The sequence below is a fragment of the Geotrypetes seraphini genome, chromosome 3 (genome assembly GCF_902459505.1).
Source record: "Geotrypetes seraphini chromosome 3, aGeoSer1.1, whole genome shotgun sequence".
Classification (NCBI taxonomy): Eukaryota; Metazoa; Chordata; class Amphibia; order Gymnophiona; family Dermophiidae; genus Geotrypetes; species Geotrypetes seraphini.
The window spans coordinates 194,935,710-194,952,486 of NC_047086.1; the positions used below are offsets into that span (position 1 = coordinate 194,935,710).

The 16,777-nt window shown below is 42.6% G+C and overlaps 1 protein-coding gene across 3 annotated transcripts in view; it reads right to left on the reverse strand.

Moving 5' to 3' along the window:
* Positions 1 to 2,861: 2,861 nt before the first annotated feature.
* Positions 2,862 to 16,777, reverse strand: part of ESPL1 (extra spindle pole bodies like 1, separase) — a 370,011-nt gene continuing 356,095 nt past the window's right edge. For all 3 annotated transcript variants that reach the window (XM_033938043.1, XM_033938045.1, XM_033938044.1), the window contains exons 30-31: positions 4,010 to 4,174; positions 2,862 to 3,695 (exon numbers count right to left, since the gene is read on the reverse strand). In XM_033938043.1, coding sequence (XP_033793934.1) covers positions 3,494 to 3,695; positions 4,010 to 4,174 — 367 coding nt within the window. In that variant the 3' untranslated portion in view covers positions 2,862 to 3,493. The remainder of the gene's footprint in view (positions 3,696 to 4,009; positions 4,175 to 16,777) is intronic.

Here is a 16,777-nt window from a genome sequence, read left to right on the forward strand (position 1 = left end):
ATAATAGGACAATGAGGAATCAGTAGTCTATCAATGAATCCAAGTGTGTAAGTTTTTTTGTTATGAATATAACTAATAAAATTTTATTTGTGATTCGATGAGTGATCGGTAACCAATGGGATTTTATAAGGAGAGGGGTAACATGATCAAAACTTTTTTGTATTATATATTAGTTTCACTGCTGTGTTTTGTATAATTTGTAGTTTTCTTGTTTCTTTTTGGGTGATTCCTTGGTACAGGGAGTTGCTGCCAAGTGAAATGGGCAGGAACACATATAGAAATCACTGATTCCAATTAAGGAGGAAGGTGTCCGCCTCTATCTGGAAAGAAGTGCCTGGAGCAAAACTGGGGAAGTTTGTGATTGTCAGGAGATGCAAAAAAAGAGGTCTGTTTGAGGAGTCCCCCAGGTGGAGAAAATGTGGCAGATTACTTTGGAATGGAGAGAACACTCATGGGGTTGGAGAAATCTGCTGATTTATCCACCAGAGTATTGGTTCTTCCTGGGACATATATCATTCTGAGAAAGATGTTTTGTGAAATTGCCCAGTTCCAAATGTGAGAAGCCTCTCTGCAAAGAGGAGGAGATCCTGTTCCTCCTTGTTTATTGATATAATACATCGCAACTTGATTGGCTGTTGTGATCAGAATAACCTGATTGCAAAGATGATCCTGAAAGGTGTTGAGAGGATAGCAAACTGTGCGAAGTTCAAGAAGATTGATATGCAGAGCTTATTCTCGAGGAGACCATGTTCCTTGAATATGAAGACTGTTGCAGTGAGCACTCCACGCATACATGGAAGCATCTGTGGCGACAATGGTCTGATGAGATGGAACATGAAACAGAAGACCCCTGGACAGATTGGCTTGGGACAGCCACCACTGGAGGGATTGACGAAGAGGGGAGGAGATGTTGATCCTTATGGACAAGATTCTTGAGCTTATGACTACTAAGAGGCTAGAGCCTACTGTGCTGGGCACAGATGTAGATTGGCAAAAGGAGTGACAAACACTGTGGATGCCATGTGACCAAGTAGCTACATCATTTGTTTGGCCAAGATGCAAGAAGAGTTGAAATCTTGCAAGCTAGATGAATTAAGGCCTTGTACCAAGGTGATGGTAGATAAGCTCAAATGAGGGAGGTGTCTGGTATTGCTCCTATGAACTCTAGTCTTTGAGTTAGTTGAAGGTGAGACTTTTGATAGTTGACTTCGAAGCCTAGAAGTTCTAAGAGTCTAATGGTCTGAGTTGTGGCCTTCAAGACCACTTGAGGGGATGAGTCCTTGATTAACCAATCATCTAGATATGGAAAGACCTGCAAGCCATGGTGCCGCAAAGTCACAGCTACAACCACCAGACATTTTGTGAAGACTTTGGGAGAGGAAGCCAACCCAAAGGGCAAGACTTTGTACTGGAAGTGATAATGTTGAATTTGAAAACGCTGAAACTTTGTAATTGGGGTGGATCGCAATGTGAGTGTACCCTTCTTTGAGGCCTAGAGAGCATAGCCAGTCATCCTTGCTTAATAGAGGAAAGAGTTCCGAGAGATAGCATCTGAAACTTTTCTTTGTGAAGATATTTGTTGAGCATCTGAAGGTCTAAGATGGGACGCAGATTTCCCTTCTTTGGAATCAAGAAGTACGTTGAGCAGAACCCTTGGTTCATTTGATCCAAGGCAACAGATTCTAAGGCATTTAACTGCAGAAGAGCTTTGACTACCTGAAGAAGAGAGATCTGCTGAGAAGTGAACGTGTACTCTCGGAGGGATTTGAACAAAATGCAGAGTAACCCTCCCTGATGATTCTCAAGACCCAAGAGTCTGTTGCAATTAAAGTCAATGCTGATGGTAAAAAAGCAGATATCCTCCGATAGGTTGATGATGCTGAGAGGACGTGAGGAGATTGGCTAAGCCCTCTAGCAGGTAGTCAAAAGGGCAGCGTAGGCTTCTGAGGAGCAGGAGTCTGAGGTTTATGATAGCAATGAGTATCTTTTGAGGAGGCAGCTTTGAAGCAGATGAAGAAGGCAGTGAAAGCTTCTCTTATTAGAAGAGTACATCCATTTCTGATAAGGCCTGGCTGACTTAGACTGCTTGGAAGCAGACAAGGGTGGGCATACTTTATTGATGGTAGGTAAGTCGCTGTGTTGTCTCTTCAACCTTGTCCCTAAACAATTCTTCTCCCAAGCATGGTAAATTTGCCAATCTATCTTGAACAGAAAAGTCAAGATCAGATGCTCTAAACCAGTGGTCTCAAACTCAAACCCTTCGCAGGGCCACATTTTAGATTTGTAGGTACTTTCTTTCTAAGTGCTAAAAGAATTATTGGTGCCTCCTCAGATGTGGATTGAGGGTTACTTGAGAAATGATTTAGTTACTCCTCATGCTTGTTTGCCATCTTTTTCCTGCTATTTTGTATTGGGTTCCCTTACAGTGGACTAACTGGTACTAGAAATTTCAAAGCTTTTATATTACTACTACTACTACTCATCACTTATATAGCGCTGAAAGGTGTACACAGAACTATATATTTTGACACTTAGACAGTCCCTGCTCGGAAGAGCTTACAATCTAACTTAATACCAATTTTCTGTACCAGCGTTAATTACTTGTTACATTTGTTTGTAATTCTTCTAAATAAAATGTAAAAAACATTGAAAAAAGCAGGATATATTGAATGTTGAACTGTTGTGACATGTATAATCAAATTGTCTAAATGCACTCTCAGTTGACCGACTATGAAGGGAACATTTCTACACACTATTTTGTTCATACCACTTTAACCTCAAACTTATGTTCCTTAATTTAAAAACTGAGTAGGGTCTGATCAATTATCTATTGTCCTCCAAATGAAAACTATACAACGGGCTAATATTTTCAGCTTTATTACACAGGTCAAACTATAAAATGCTCATTTATGGTTATGGATAAAACAGAAAAGAAACATTTAACTTAAAATGTTTGAATGCAAATATACATATTAAAAATAATTATCCTAGCTAGTGCTGGTCTAGAAGTTAGACACTTTATCAAGTTTAATGTTACAAAAAATGAAATTACTTTAGGTGGGGTAGATTCAGAGGATCTCCCCAAATATATTTAACATTTAATAAATAATGGCTGTAAGATCAGGGTGCCACAAAAGAACAAACACTTGTCATCAATTACAACATTATTCTGACCTACCATAGAGGAAGGAGTAGTTCCATTCACTAGTACCTGAGAAAATGCTAGCAGATCACTTATCAAGAGCAGGAATATTTTTAAAAAACCAGGAGTTTGCAGTGAACTAAAAAATGGTTTCATTGGTTAGATTAATGGGTTAGCCTTCATAGTTACAGAGCTTCATATCTGAGAGTTTTGCATCCAAACATGAGACTACTGTCTTAATACAATATTTCATTAATACACTTATCGCTAAAGAAGTATTTCCATAACATTGTAATAGGACAGTCTGTGTTAAATAGCCCCTCCTTGGATGGTGCAGTTTTACACTAAGTTTTAGCACAGTGAGACTGGTAATCCATAGACAACTGGAGCAGCACCGATTAAGTGTTTGAGTTTAGTAGCCTGGCGGGACTGAGCAACATATTTGAGGATTGGGGCTCCTGATCCAGCCTTTATCCAACTTTGAAGCAGTGCTACTGTGTATCGGTCGATATCACGATCAGTCACATCCCAGAGATTTCCCAGCACCAGAGGACTAAAGGAAAAATCAAAACCAAAAATGAACAATCAGAACATGGAAACGATATACAAGAGTAAGATTTAAGATCCTCCTTCAAAAATTAATTCAAGCAGAGATTCTACAAGATTAGTTGTCTTCAGAACCAATACTGCTACCAGAACTTTACATAACATTGAAGCAAGAATTCTACATTCAAAAGCTCTATTCCGGTGGTGGTGGTGGTGGGGTAGGGGAGGGCAGGAATAGGTCTGTCCCACTGTTGATCCAATGACAATAGTTGCTTCTAAAGCAAGAAGTTGCCTTTAGAAGGGCTGAAGGTCTTTACTCACCAGCCAGCCATGATGTACTTGAGGATGATACCCACTCCTTCCAGGTTTCCCCGAACAACCAGGGCAGCTGTACTACATCCAAAGAGCAGGGAAACAGCATTGCCATCAAGTCTCATGAGAGACTGTCCATCCAGAAACTGGACACCTGCCCCATGTCCTGCATATCTATAGACAAGATAAAACATAGTAATTGAAAGAAAGTTCCCATCAGCTCAGTTTGTACTGAGGTATTGTGTAGGTCAATTTGAGACCTAAAGCTTTTCTTGTTGAATCTTGAGCTCAGTTGGGCAAGGTCATCACAAAAGCTCAATTATGAACAATTTTATCCTGAATATCTTTGACCATACTACTAACAAAGTATCAACCCTGATCATTAACACGTGCAATTAAACACATTGTTAACAGCTGACAAAATGTGTTCTATACAGTGTTTATTAAAATAACTGATGGTCAGTCAAAATTTCTGTTCTGTTTCACTTAGTCTAAATCACAAGATTTACAAATGCCCAACTTTAAAGAAACTGAAGTATCAGGAGTGAATAAGCTTTTTGAAACTTGGCAGCAGCTGATAACTATTTTGTAGCATTTAGCAAACATCTATATGAATACTAAGCTGCAGATTTGCATCTATTGCAAATGCATGTGCCTTCTCTGCATGCAAAATCTATAAATCTTACAAAATAAAGAAACATTCCTACTTTGTAGAAAACTGCCTCCCAAAGCCCGTAACTCTTTCTCCCCCAAACCTATTGTGATCCGAATCCATCCATCCCAAATAAAATTGTACTAGGTGGCCATTCATGCAATCATTGGAGGCTGAACCCTTTAGTCAAAGCAAGAAGTGCCTAGAAGTCTTGTTGCTGAAATTATTAGCTAGCTTTTCTATTTTCCCCATCAAGCAGGAGGGTTCTTCTGAAGAGGAATCTTCTGTCAAGGCTCACATTGCATTTGGCTCTTTTGCTAGAAAAACTACCAAACCGCATGGGTATTACTTAGCTGTTTTGTACAAGTGACACTTCCAGAAGTCAATTCAGCAGCCCACTAGTATCAGAGAAAGCAAATTCTGGCTAAGTAACACTGACAAACCATCATCTTTAAAAGTACTAGTTGGAAATTCTCCGCTTAGAGTCCCTTTTGTGAAAACTTCGGCGACAGTTTGGTGCCTTGCCTTGCTCTGGCTAAAGAACAATTGCTTCAGAGCCAAACGGCACTTAATACACTTATATCAGCGGGCACGCAAATCGCTCCTTTATTATAAATATAAATTCTATTGACATGGTGATAAGGGTGGCAAGATGTTAGCCCGTCTGGTGGCGCTTGCTGAAGGTCGTAAACCTATTCTGCAGCTGTGGGATGATCAAGGTCGGGAACATATGGACACCACCAGCATCATGGATATTTTTCAAGCTTACCATCACCGCCTCTATGAAGCTCAGGGGGAGCTGGGCCTGGAGAGTTCTTTATATCTGCAGATGACGCTTCCGCAGGTCTCTCCCTTAGTTACTGCTCGGCATAATTCCCCTATTATGGAAGAGGAGACTGACAGTGCGATTGCCCAAAGTGTGCTATTGAAGGCACCAGGACCTGATGGATATCATGCGGAATTATATAAAATTCTTTGTACGGAAATTACTGTGCCATTGGTTCACATGTTTAACCACTATATAGAGCAGCAGACCTTGCCTAGTAATCTCCAGGAGGCTCGTATTGTGGTGCTCTTGAAACCAGGGAAGGATCCGTTGTTAGCAGGATCTTATCGACCTATCTCTCTCCTTAATTTTGAAACCAAACTCTTGGCGAAGGTCTTGGCCAATAGATTGTCGAGGGTGCTGCCTGACTTTTTTAAAAATTCTTTATTTAGTAATTTTAATACAATAATCTCAATGCAAGGCACAATTAGCATTGAATATAATTTGTAATCTTAGTAAACTAATAAAAAAAATAACATTTTATCAATACTGCAATTAAACAATCCCATTCCTTATCTCGCGCCCCCCCCCAGCAGACCTGGTTCCAAAACCATATGGATAGGGTAATTCTTCATAAAACTTTTTTTCCAGTTCAATATAAGTTTCCCATATGTTATTAAATTTTACCCATTGATTAGTTAAAAGGGCTGAAAGTCTATATTTTTCACACACTATTCCTAAACGTTCCCTCACATCTCTCAAAGTAGGTACATTTAACATACGCCAATGCTGAGCTAATGTTAATCTAGCAGCTAAAAATGCCAAGTCCAAAAGTTTAGATTAAGAAAGTGTTAAACCTTCTATTCTTACTCCCAACAATGCCTTTTCAGGATTCCGCTTAAGTGGAGTCTGAATTAATCTGCTTACATACTCAAAAACTTGCTCCCAAAACTTCTGGATCCTTTGACATTCCCACCACATATGATAGAATGTACCTCTTTTACCACATCCTTTCCAACAAGTAACATCACTCTGCTTAGTATATTTACTAATTAAAACTGGGGTAATGTAGAAGTTTAATAGCATTTTCCACCAAAGTGGCAGCTCTAGCTGTCTGAAAAAGATGTGATACAATTACCCCCCATTCATCTATGGACCATTCTTTTCCCCGTGCTTTCATATATGATGTTTTGGTAACTATCTTCATTTATAATGTTACATAACCACGAAAACACACCCTTTTGCTACTGGTTCTCCTAACCTTTTTTCAAATTCAGATTTCTTTAAATTTCCATTGCTCTTCATCTTATGTGTTAATATATAATTTTTTATCTGTAGGTAGGGAAAAAAAATCTCTTGTTTCTAATTGAAATTGATCTTGAATATCTATAAAGGCTTTAACCTCACCTTCTTCAACTGGTTGGCCAAAACATACTAACCCTTTTGCCTCCCATTTCTTAAAGATTCCCCCCTCCCTACCTGGTGAAAAATCTTGTGTATATAATAGAGGAGAAAAAATACTCTTTTCTCTACCTAAAAAATTTTTCTAACACTTTTCCAGATTTTCAGAGAACATTTACTGAAAGGATTATTTAATCTATTTCTCCCAGCCATGGTAAATATTTCAGTTTTCTTATACCTTCTTTCCCATCTAACATTGCTTGTTCTATTTTTACCCAAAGCTTAGAAGGAGATGAATGCCATTCAACTATTGCTCTCAACTGTGCTGCTTTATAATAATTTTCCAAAGGTAAACCTAGTTCTCCTTCCGCCTTAGATTTAAACATTGCCTGCTTTCCGATCCTTGGCTGTTTTCTTCCCCATATGAATCTCAATACCATATTATTCCATTTTTGAAAAAACTGTTTTGGAATTTCTATCGGTAATACTTTTTTTTTTTTCAAAATTCTTTATTCATTTTTCCATCTTGCATCAAGAACACAATATTACATCATTTAAACCTTATAAACATTACTTGTATTTCTTCTATCATCATCTTAAAAACATAAATTTATACCTTACCCGCCCACCCTTCCCACAAATATTTTATTCAAAAATATCATATAAATATTATATTCTTAGCTATTGATCAAACCTTTAATATAACTTTATACCCTCCCCCTATGTATAAGAGTACTTTCAGTGGATAATGGTGTCTAATCATTGCAATAATTTGTCAATGGCCCCCAAATCTTTTTAAAATTGTTATAATTCCCTCTTTGTATGGCAATTGTTCTTTCCATTTTGTAAATGTGGCACAACAAATTCCACCAGAAGGTATAGCTAAGTCTGCTGTAATTTTTCCAATTACTGGTAATATGTCATGATCAATAAAAGTTTATTATTACTTGATGAAATTTGACTTTTTGTTCTCATTGACATTCCGAACATTATTGTATCATGATAATGCTACATGGTTTTCTAATAAACAATTAACTTAAGTCCAAATTGATTTCCAAAATGCCATGATACAGGGACAATAGAATATTAAATGATCTAAAGTCCCTGCTTCCAGATTACAATGCCAGCAACTATTAGACTTAGAGCTATCTACCTTTTGTAATCTAACTGGGGTCCAAAATGCTCTATGTAAAAGAAAAAAAACAAGTTTGTCTCATAGATGCAGACACTGTAGATCTCATTCTCCAAGACCAAATTTGTAGCCATTGAGACGCAGTAATTTGATGCTTTATCTCAATGCTCCAGATGTCTTTAAGTCCATTTTTAGATTTTTTATTTATAAATCCGTTTATCAATTTATACCACTGTGCTGCCTGGTGACCCAAGAAGTCCACCTGAAAGCATAAGAATTCCAGACTATACTGATTATTGAGATTTTCCATTCAGGGAACCCCTCCTGAATAGCCTGCTTCAGTTGCAACCATCTAAAGCTTTGTGATTTATTAAGACCATATTTATGTTGCAACTGTGAAAAGTCAAGCTGCTTATCATTTGAAATAACATCGCCCAAAATTTGTATACCTGCAATCATCCAATGCTTCCAGATGACCTTAAATCCGCCAATTTGAATCTTGGAGTTTATAGATTGGAATAAGCGTTAAATTGCTAACATATCGGAGAGTTTTCCATGTATCCATAAATATTCTGTTTTCTTTATATAATCTAGGCATTTTAATACTAAGTGCATGACATAATCGTAAAGGGTACTTAACCTAAATAAACTAACCCAAGTGGTATATGAGATCAAAATCAAGGTATATATAGTTGTACCACTTATCTAGGATAAAGATAAGTGATGCATTAGTCACCGTTTTCAGTTTAATTGAGTAGTGCACAAATAAGTTAAATAAGGTTAAAAAAAGTTTTATAATAAAGACTAATATTTGAAGAAATGGTGAATCTTTGAACTGAAGCTGTCAAGAGTGAAAAGAAGTCTGTACTATTTATGACAAAATAAGTTATTAGAAAATGGGTTTTTGGCCTATGACTGGAGCAAGCAGCATTAAAACTACGCAGATCAACTCAGTCTATGACCATACGACTGTGCGTAGGCTCCATTTCTGAGGCCTTTTCCTGTGTATATATATAAAAAAATAACCGTATCATCATACACATAATCGCTATATGTTTGATGTACTCTCCTAGATAAGTGGTACAACTATATATTCCTTGATTTTGATAATCGTAAAGGGAACATGAGTCAACATTCCAACCACAGCCAATCTGGGGTATTATCAATGAGCTCTGGGAGGACCCAATACATACCCCGTCGCAAAATATAGGCTTGATACCTATAGAAATTGGGAAAATTTACCCCACCCTCCGCAATTGATTTTTGTAAAGATACTAAGGCAATTCTAGGAGTTTTGCCCAACCAAACAAATTTTATAAGAATACTGTTTAACTTTTTATAAAAGGACCCCTTAAAAAAAACCAAACTGGTAACATTCCCATCTGATAACAAACCACAGGCAATATCATCATTTTAATAGTTTGAACTCTCCCCCACCAAGACAGATGTAATGGATTCCATTGCTCGCACACTTCTGATACCTTATGCAATAAAAATTTTTCATTCTCTTTCATTGTGTGTTTTTATCCAAATTCCCAAATATTTTAATCCATCTTCCTTCCATACAAAAGAAAATGTCAGTAGAATCAGTAGAGTGGGCAGACCTGATGGGCTATGGCCCTTATCTGCCGTCATCTTCTATGTTTCTAAACAAGCCCTTTGTACAATACATGTTTAGTGTAAGTACTTCAGATTTACTCCAATTTATCTTATACCCTGAAAATTTTCCAAATTTCTCAATCAGTTCAAGTAAGCATGGAAGGGTTGTTTCTGGATTTCTCAAATGAAGCAAAATATCATCTGCATATGCAGAGATTTTGTATTCCCGGTAATACTTGAAATAAGTAAAGAAACCTAGGGAGTATCATCATCTTTACGACTTCCATACGTCCTAACCAGGAGATGAACAACTTATTCCACCTATCTAAATCTTTCTGAATATCCTTTACCAATGGTATATAATTTTGTTGGAACAGGAGTGTCCAATCTGCTCCCAATTTTATTCCCAGATAGCGAGTAGAACCATTTACCCATCTCAGGGGTACTGATCTTTGTAATTCCTTAATCCTCTCTGTAGATGCTGAAATATTCATCACCTCCATCATATTTAAATTAGCTTTAAACCCTGATGATTGGCCATATTCATTCATAATATCTTTAAGGGTAATTAGAGTCTTTTCAGATGCCTCAACAATACCTAACATGTCATCTGCAAACAAAGACAGCTTTTGCTCTTCATCCGCCACCCTTTGGCCTTTTAGGGGTGCTACCTGACTTGATTCACAAGTTGGCTCTGTAAAGAGCAGATATATTGTTTGCAATATTCAGCACATCATAGTGACCATGGAGGCTGTGGCTCAGAAGCCTTCTCTAGTCGTTAGTTTTGACATGGAGAAGGCCTTCGATTGTGTCCGCTGGAGCTTTCTTTATGTGGTGTTTCAAGCATATGGATTCCAGGGTGCTTTTGTACAGGGCATCCAAACTCTCTACAACACTCCTTGTGCTCATCTATGGATAAATGACTGTCTTTCTGATTCATTCCCTATCTGCTGGGGTACTTGGCAGGGGTGCCCTCTTTCCCCCTTGCTTTTTGTCTCGACGCTTGACCCTCTTTTAAGAGATGTCATTGGCAATCCGGATGTTTTGGGGGTTGGGCTGGGGGATCACAAATTTAAAATGGCTGCTTTTGCAAATGATTTGTTAGTTCATCTATTGGAGCCTGACATCTTTGCCATTCCTGCTCATACTTATCCGGAAGTATGGAGATTTCTTGGCTTTAAATTGAATCTCGATAAATCTGAAGCCATGGCTCCCTTGGTGGAGTTTTGTCAAGAGTGAGGCCTGACCTTTCCTCTCAAGTGGGTGCAGGATTCCTTTTTTTATTTGGGGATTATGCTTCCCTGTCAGATTGCTGATCTTTATGTTAGTAACATCCCCCGCCTCCTCGATATCACACGGTGTAGACTGGAGGCATGGACTTTACTTCCTATTTCCTTGGTTGGGCGTATCAACCTCTATAACTCCTAAAAGCAAGCTAAAGCCAAGGCCATGGCCAAACACTTGTTCAGACTTGCAAAAACTGAACAGGGGAATCATCCCTCAGACTGCTACTCAGGAAACTTGCTAAACTAGGAGAATCAGCCTGAAGACTGCTACCCTGGGAGCCCAATTAGGATCTTGTTCCACCAGGGATGATGGCCCAAAAGTACTGCCCTAGGGACTGGAAATTCTACTCCACTAGAACACGTTTGTATCATCTGCTGGAGACACACATACTGAAGAGTAGAAGGCAGCTCCTGCCTCTTATAGGAGGAGAAAAAAAAGTTTAAGAGTTGATTTCACTCCATTTCTGTCTGCTGGCAGAGGGACAATCCATTCATTTGGGTTCATCAGATAGACAATAAGGAAGGAGAGCAAGGTAAGCTAGAGAACAAAAGCAGATTCATGCAGAAAGCTCTCCTCAGCTTTAAATCATGCAACTGCTCCAATGCCAAGATAAAGTCCCAAAAAAGAAGAGCCACTTAGCATAACATCTAATATAATAAAGCCCTAAGCGCGCATGCGCACTCCCACCTGTGTGCTCCCGTTTTCCGTGGGCTGTAGGGACCCGCAGGTAGGAGTGCACATGCGCATGGCGGCGTGGAGCCTGTCGGCCACGGCGGCTCTTGCCGTCTGAAGGATAAAGCCAAGAAGCACAAAATCTATAAGAAGCACATCTGAAGATCTTATGAGAAGGCTGTAAGTTGCAGTATATAGTACTTCCTCGCTTCCTGTAAGCTTGCCGCCGCCATCCTTCCCCAGAACCCAAGCTCACGGCAGCAGAAAGAAGAGGCCGTACAGCACTGCATTTTCCGCGGCTTCGGAGTGTGAACTGGCCAGGGCGACGTCAGCGGGGGCCGGACCGGAGCTGGAAGGGAGAGGAGCTGCTCTCCTCCCTCCTCCAACAGACTTTAATTCCTGGCTCCCAGGCTTCTCCTCCTGCTCCAGCTGGGCACGCGTAAAAAACTCAAAACCCCCCAGAGCCAAGAGAGAAGGGAGGGGGGTGGGTTTCATCTTATTTAATTTATCTCATAAAATATTTGTCAATATTTTATTATAATTGTTATGTGTATTGGGAGGGGAGGGAAAAGCGGGGTTTAAATTTTAACAACAATTATACATAGTAGGCAATACATATATTTTAGGTATTATTGTTTATAAATACAGAATAATATATTGTATTTACAGTGATACATGAAAGGAATTCAAGTGTATGTTTTATGAGATCTTTTTAAATTTCTATGTTACACTTGTTGATATATGAAAATGAATAAAAAATTTAAAACTGAAAAACCCCCAGAGCTCACTTCGGGTCCGGCAAGGGCTGCGGGTCCTAAAACCTTCCAATTCAAGCAGCACCTGCAGCACTCTACACATGCTGCTTCGGGGCCTTCTACTGCCCTGATTTGCTGAGCAGTAGAAGGCCCAGAAGCAGTGTGTGTAGAGTGCTGCAGACGCTGCTGGAATTGGAAGGTTTGCGGGACCGCGGGAAGGGAAGGGGGGGCGGTAAGGGACTAAGGGAGCCGGCCAGACTATGGGAAGGGAAAGGGGGGTAGAGGAAACGCTGCTGCTGCACAGGGAAGTGGTGTGAAGGGAGGGAAATGGAGGGGGAGGGAATGCTGCTGTGGCTGCTGCACAGGGAAGTGGTGGGAGAGAAATGCTGCTGCATAGGAGGCAGGGAGAGAGACAAATAGATAGAAAGAAAAGAAGAAAGACACATGGGCAGGGAGAGACACAGAAAGACAGACAGACAAAGGGGGCCAGGGAGAGAGACAGACAGCCAGCAGGAGGGAGAGAGAGACAGAAATAAAGACACACAGACATATATTCTAGCACCTGTTAATGTAAAGGCTAAAAAGCAATGTTACTTACCGTAACAGTTGTTATCCAGGGACAGCAGGCAGCTATTCTCACTAGTGGGTGATGTCATCAGACAGAGCCCGATACGGACGTCTCACAAGCACGTGTTGCTTGTAGAAACTTAGAAGTTTCGAGATGCCCGCACCGCGCATGCGCCGGTGCCTTCCCGCCCGGAGAGCCGGGCGTGTCTCCTCAGTTCAGGTAGCTAGCCTGAGAAGCCAACCCAGGGGAGGTGGGTGGGACGTGAGAATAGCTGCCTGCTGTCCCTGGATAACAACTGTTACGGTAAGTAACATTGCTTTATCCCAGGACAAGCAGGCAGGTATTCTCACTAGTGGGTGACCTCCAAGCTAACCTCAGTGGGATGGAGGGGGAGTTGGCGACTTAAGAGAATAAATTTTTCAACACTGTTTGGCCAAACTGTCCATCCCGTCTGGAGAAAGTATCCAGACAATAATGCGAGGTGAAGGTGTGAACCGAGGACCAAGTGGCAGCCTTACAAATCTCCTCAATTGGTGTTGATCTGAGGAATGCTACTGAGGTTGCCATTGCTCTGACCTTATGGGCTGTGACCTTGCAAGGGAGTGATAATCCAGCCTGGGCATAGCAGAAAGAGATACAAGCCGCCATCCAATTAGAGATGGTGCGCTTTGATACGGGTCTCCCCAACTTATTAGGATCGAAGGAGACAAAAAGTTGGGGGGTGGTTCTGTGTGGCTTGGTACGATCCAGGTAGAAAGCCAAAGCACGTTTACAGTCTAGAGTGTGAAGGGCCGATTCTCCGTGGTGAGAATGGGGCTTAGGAAAGAATACTGGAAGTACGATGGATTGGCTGAGATGAAATTCGGAGACCACTTTAGGCAGGAATTTCGGGTGAGTGCGGAGGACCACCTTGTCGTGATGAAATACTGTGAAAGGTGGGTCCGCCATCAATGCCTGGAGTTCGCTGACTCTGCGAGCAGACGTAAGGGCTACCAGAAAAAGCACTTTCCAGGTGAGATACTTAAGAGGAGCCCTGTTGAGTGGTTCAAACGGGGGCTTCATGAGGTGGGAAAGGACTACATTGAGATCCCAAACTACTGGGGGTGGTTTGAGAGGAGGGTTAACATGAAAGAGCCCTTTCATAAATCTGGCGACCACCGGATGGGCCGAGAGGGGTTTCCCTTGTAGAGGCTGATGGAAAGCTGCAATAGCGCTCAGGTGGACTCGTATGGATGTAGACTTGAGCCCGGATTGAGATAGGTGTAGGAGATAGTCCAGCACGGAGGATAAGGAAGCTCGCTGAGGTTCCTTTGATTTAGAAACACACCATGAGGAGAATCTAGTCCATTTCTGGGAGTAGCATTGTCGAGTGGCGGGCTTCCTGGAAGCCTCCAAGATCTCCCTCACTTCTTGTGAGAATTGGTGAGGGGTTACGTTGAGAGGAACCAAGCTGTCAGGTGGAGAGACTGCAGGTTGGGATGAAGCAGTGATCCTTGATGTTGAGTAAGTAGTGAAGGAAACACTGGAAGTGGTACAGGTTCCCTGCTGCTGAGTTGAAGTAGAAGGGAGAACCAAGGTTGTCTGGGCCACCGAGGAGCTATTAGAATCATGGTGGCCTGTTCGAGTTTCAGCTTGACCAGAGTCTTCTGGATCAGCGGGAATGGTGGGAACGCATATAGAAATCGTTTCCCCCAGTCCAGTAGAAAAGCATCTGCCTCGAGGCGATGAGGAGTGTAGATCCTGGAGCAAAACTGAGGCAGTTTGGAGTTGTGGGGAGCCGCAAAGAGGTCTATCTGAGGCGTCCCCCACTGTGTGAAGATTTGGTGAAGGGGGCTGGAATGGAGAGTCCATTCGTGAGGTTGTAGGAGACGACTTAGGTTGTCTGCTAAGACGTTGTTCTTCCCCTGAATGTAGACAGCTCTGAGGAAGGCGTTGTGGCGAACCGCCCAGTCCCAGATTCGTAGAGCTTCCTGGCAAAGGAGGGCCGAGCCCGTGCCTCCTTGCTTGTTGATATAATACATGGCGGCCTGATTGTCTGTGCGAATGAGGATCACCATGTTGTGAAGTAGGTGTTGGAAAGCTTGGAGAGCATTGAAGATGGCTCTGAGCTCCAGTAGATTGATTTGATGTAGTCTGTCCGCACTGGTCCAGAATCCTTGGGTGCGGAGGCCATCCAGGTGGGCCCCCCATGCATAGTTCGACGAATCGGTTGTGAGAACTTTCTGATGGGGGGGAGAGTGCAACAGCAAACCTCTGGATAGATTCGAAGAGGTCATCCTCCAAAGTAGCGACTGCCGAAGAGCAGGTGTGACTACGATGCGTTTGGTTAGTGGATCGGACGTCTGATTCCACTGTGATGGGGATTCTGAGATGGAGTCTGGCAAAGGGTGTCACATGTACTGTGGAGGCCATGTGGCCCAGGAGCACCATCATCTGTCTTGCCGGTAGAGTTTGGCGAGTAGACACCGACTGGCAGAGATGAAGAAGAGCCTCCATGCGTTGGAGAGGCAGGAATGCTCGGAGTCGACTGGTGTCCAGGACTGCCCCGATGAAGGGGAGGGACTGAGTGGGTTGTAGGTGAGACTTGGAAAAGTTGATCTCGAAGCCCAAGTTCTGGAGGAGGTTGGTTGTAGCCGAGACCGCCGAAGTGACCTCTGGGGCTGACGGGGCCTTGATGAGCCAGTCGTCGAGGTATGGGAACACCTGTAGTCCCCTGTCCCGGAGTGCCGCGGCCACTACCACCAGGCACTTTGTAAAGACTCTGGGGGATGAAGAGAGGCCGAATGGTAGCACTCGATACTGTAGATGCAGATTTCCCACCCGAAATCTGAGGAACTTTCGGGAGGCCGGGTGAATGGGGATGTGAGTGTAGGCCTCCTTGAGATCCAGGGAGCATAACCAGTCGTTCTGCTCGAGGAGGGGGTATAGAGAAGCCAGAGTCAGCATACGAAACTTCTCTTTGACCAGAAACTTGTTGAGGGCCTGAAGGTCCAGAATGGGTCACAGGTTGCCCGTTTTCTTCGGGACGAGGAAGTACCGGGAGTAAAACCCTCGGTTCAATTGGTCTGACGGGACCGGCTCGACGGCCCGAAGCTGAAGTAAGGTTTGGACTTCCTGAAGAAGAAGGGCGGTCTGTGTCGAGCTTGAAGGATACTCTCTTGGAGGATGGTCCGGGGGGACCCGATGGAAGTGAAGAGAGTATCCATCTCTTATGATGGTAAGGACCCATAGGTCCGTGGTTATGGCCTCCCATCGATGGTAGAAAAGATGGAGGCGGCCCCCTATGGGAGAGGCTGAGGGGTGCAGAACGGTGTCGGTTATGCTCCCAGGAAGGGAGTCAAAAGGGCTGGGTAGCCTTAGGTGCAGCCGGTGGCTGGGGTTTTTGCTGAGACTTCTGGGGAGGTTGTCTCTTCGCAGGTTGTCTCGCAGCAGACGTTTGTCGGGGCATGTAACGCCGCTGGTAAATCAGGGGTGGCCTGGAAGGTCGAGACTGTTGAGGTTTGGGTTTGGGCCGCAGGATGGATTGAAAAGATTTTTCGTGATCCGACAGCTTCTTGGTAACAGTTTCGATAGACTCATCGAACAGATCAGCTCCCGCACATGGTACGTTGGCGAGTCTGTCTTGGAGGTTGGGATCCATATCGATTGTACGGAGCCATGCCAGGCGGCGCATGGCTACCGCGCTTGCGGCAGCACGTGCCGAGAGTTCGAATGCATCGAAGGAGGATTGCATCAGCTGGAGGCGTAACTGGGAGAGGGAGGCTACCACTTCCTCGAACTCGAATCGAGCTTGGGTGTCTATGAAAGGAGTGAACTTGCGGAGCACCGGCAAGAAGAACTCCAGATAGGAGGAGAAAAGGAAGTTGTAGTTCAGCACCCGTGACGCCATCATGGAGTTTTGGTAGAATTTTCTACCAAATTTGTCCATCGTTCTCCCCTCTCGGC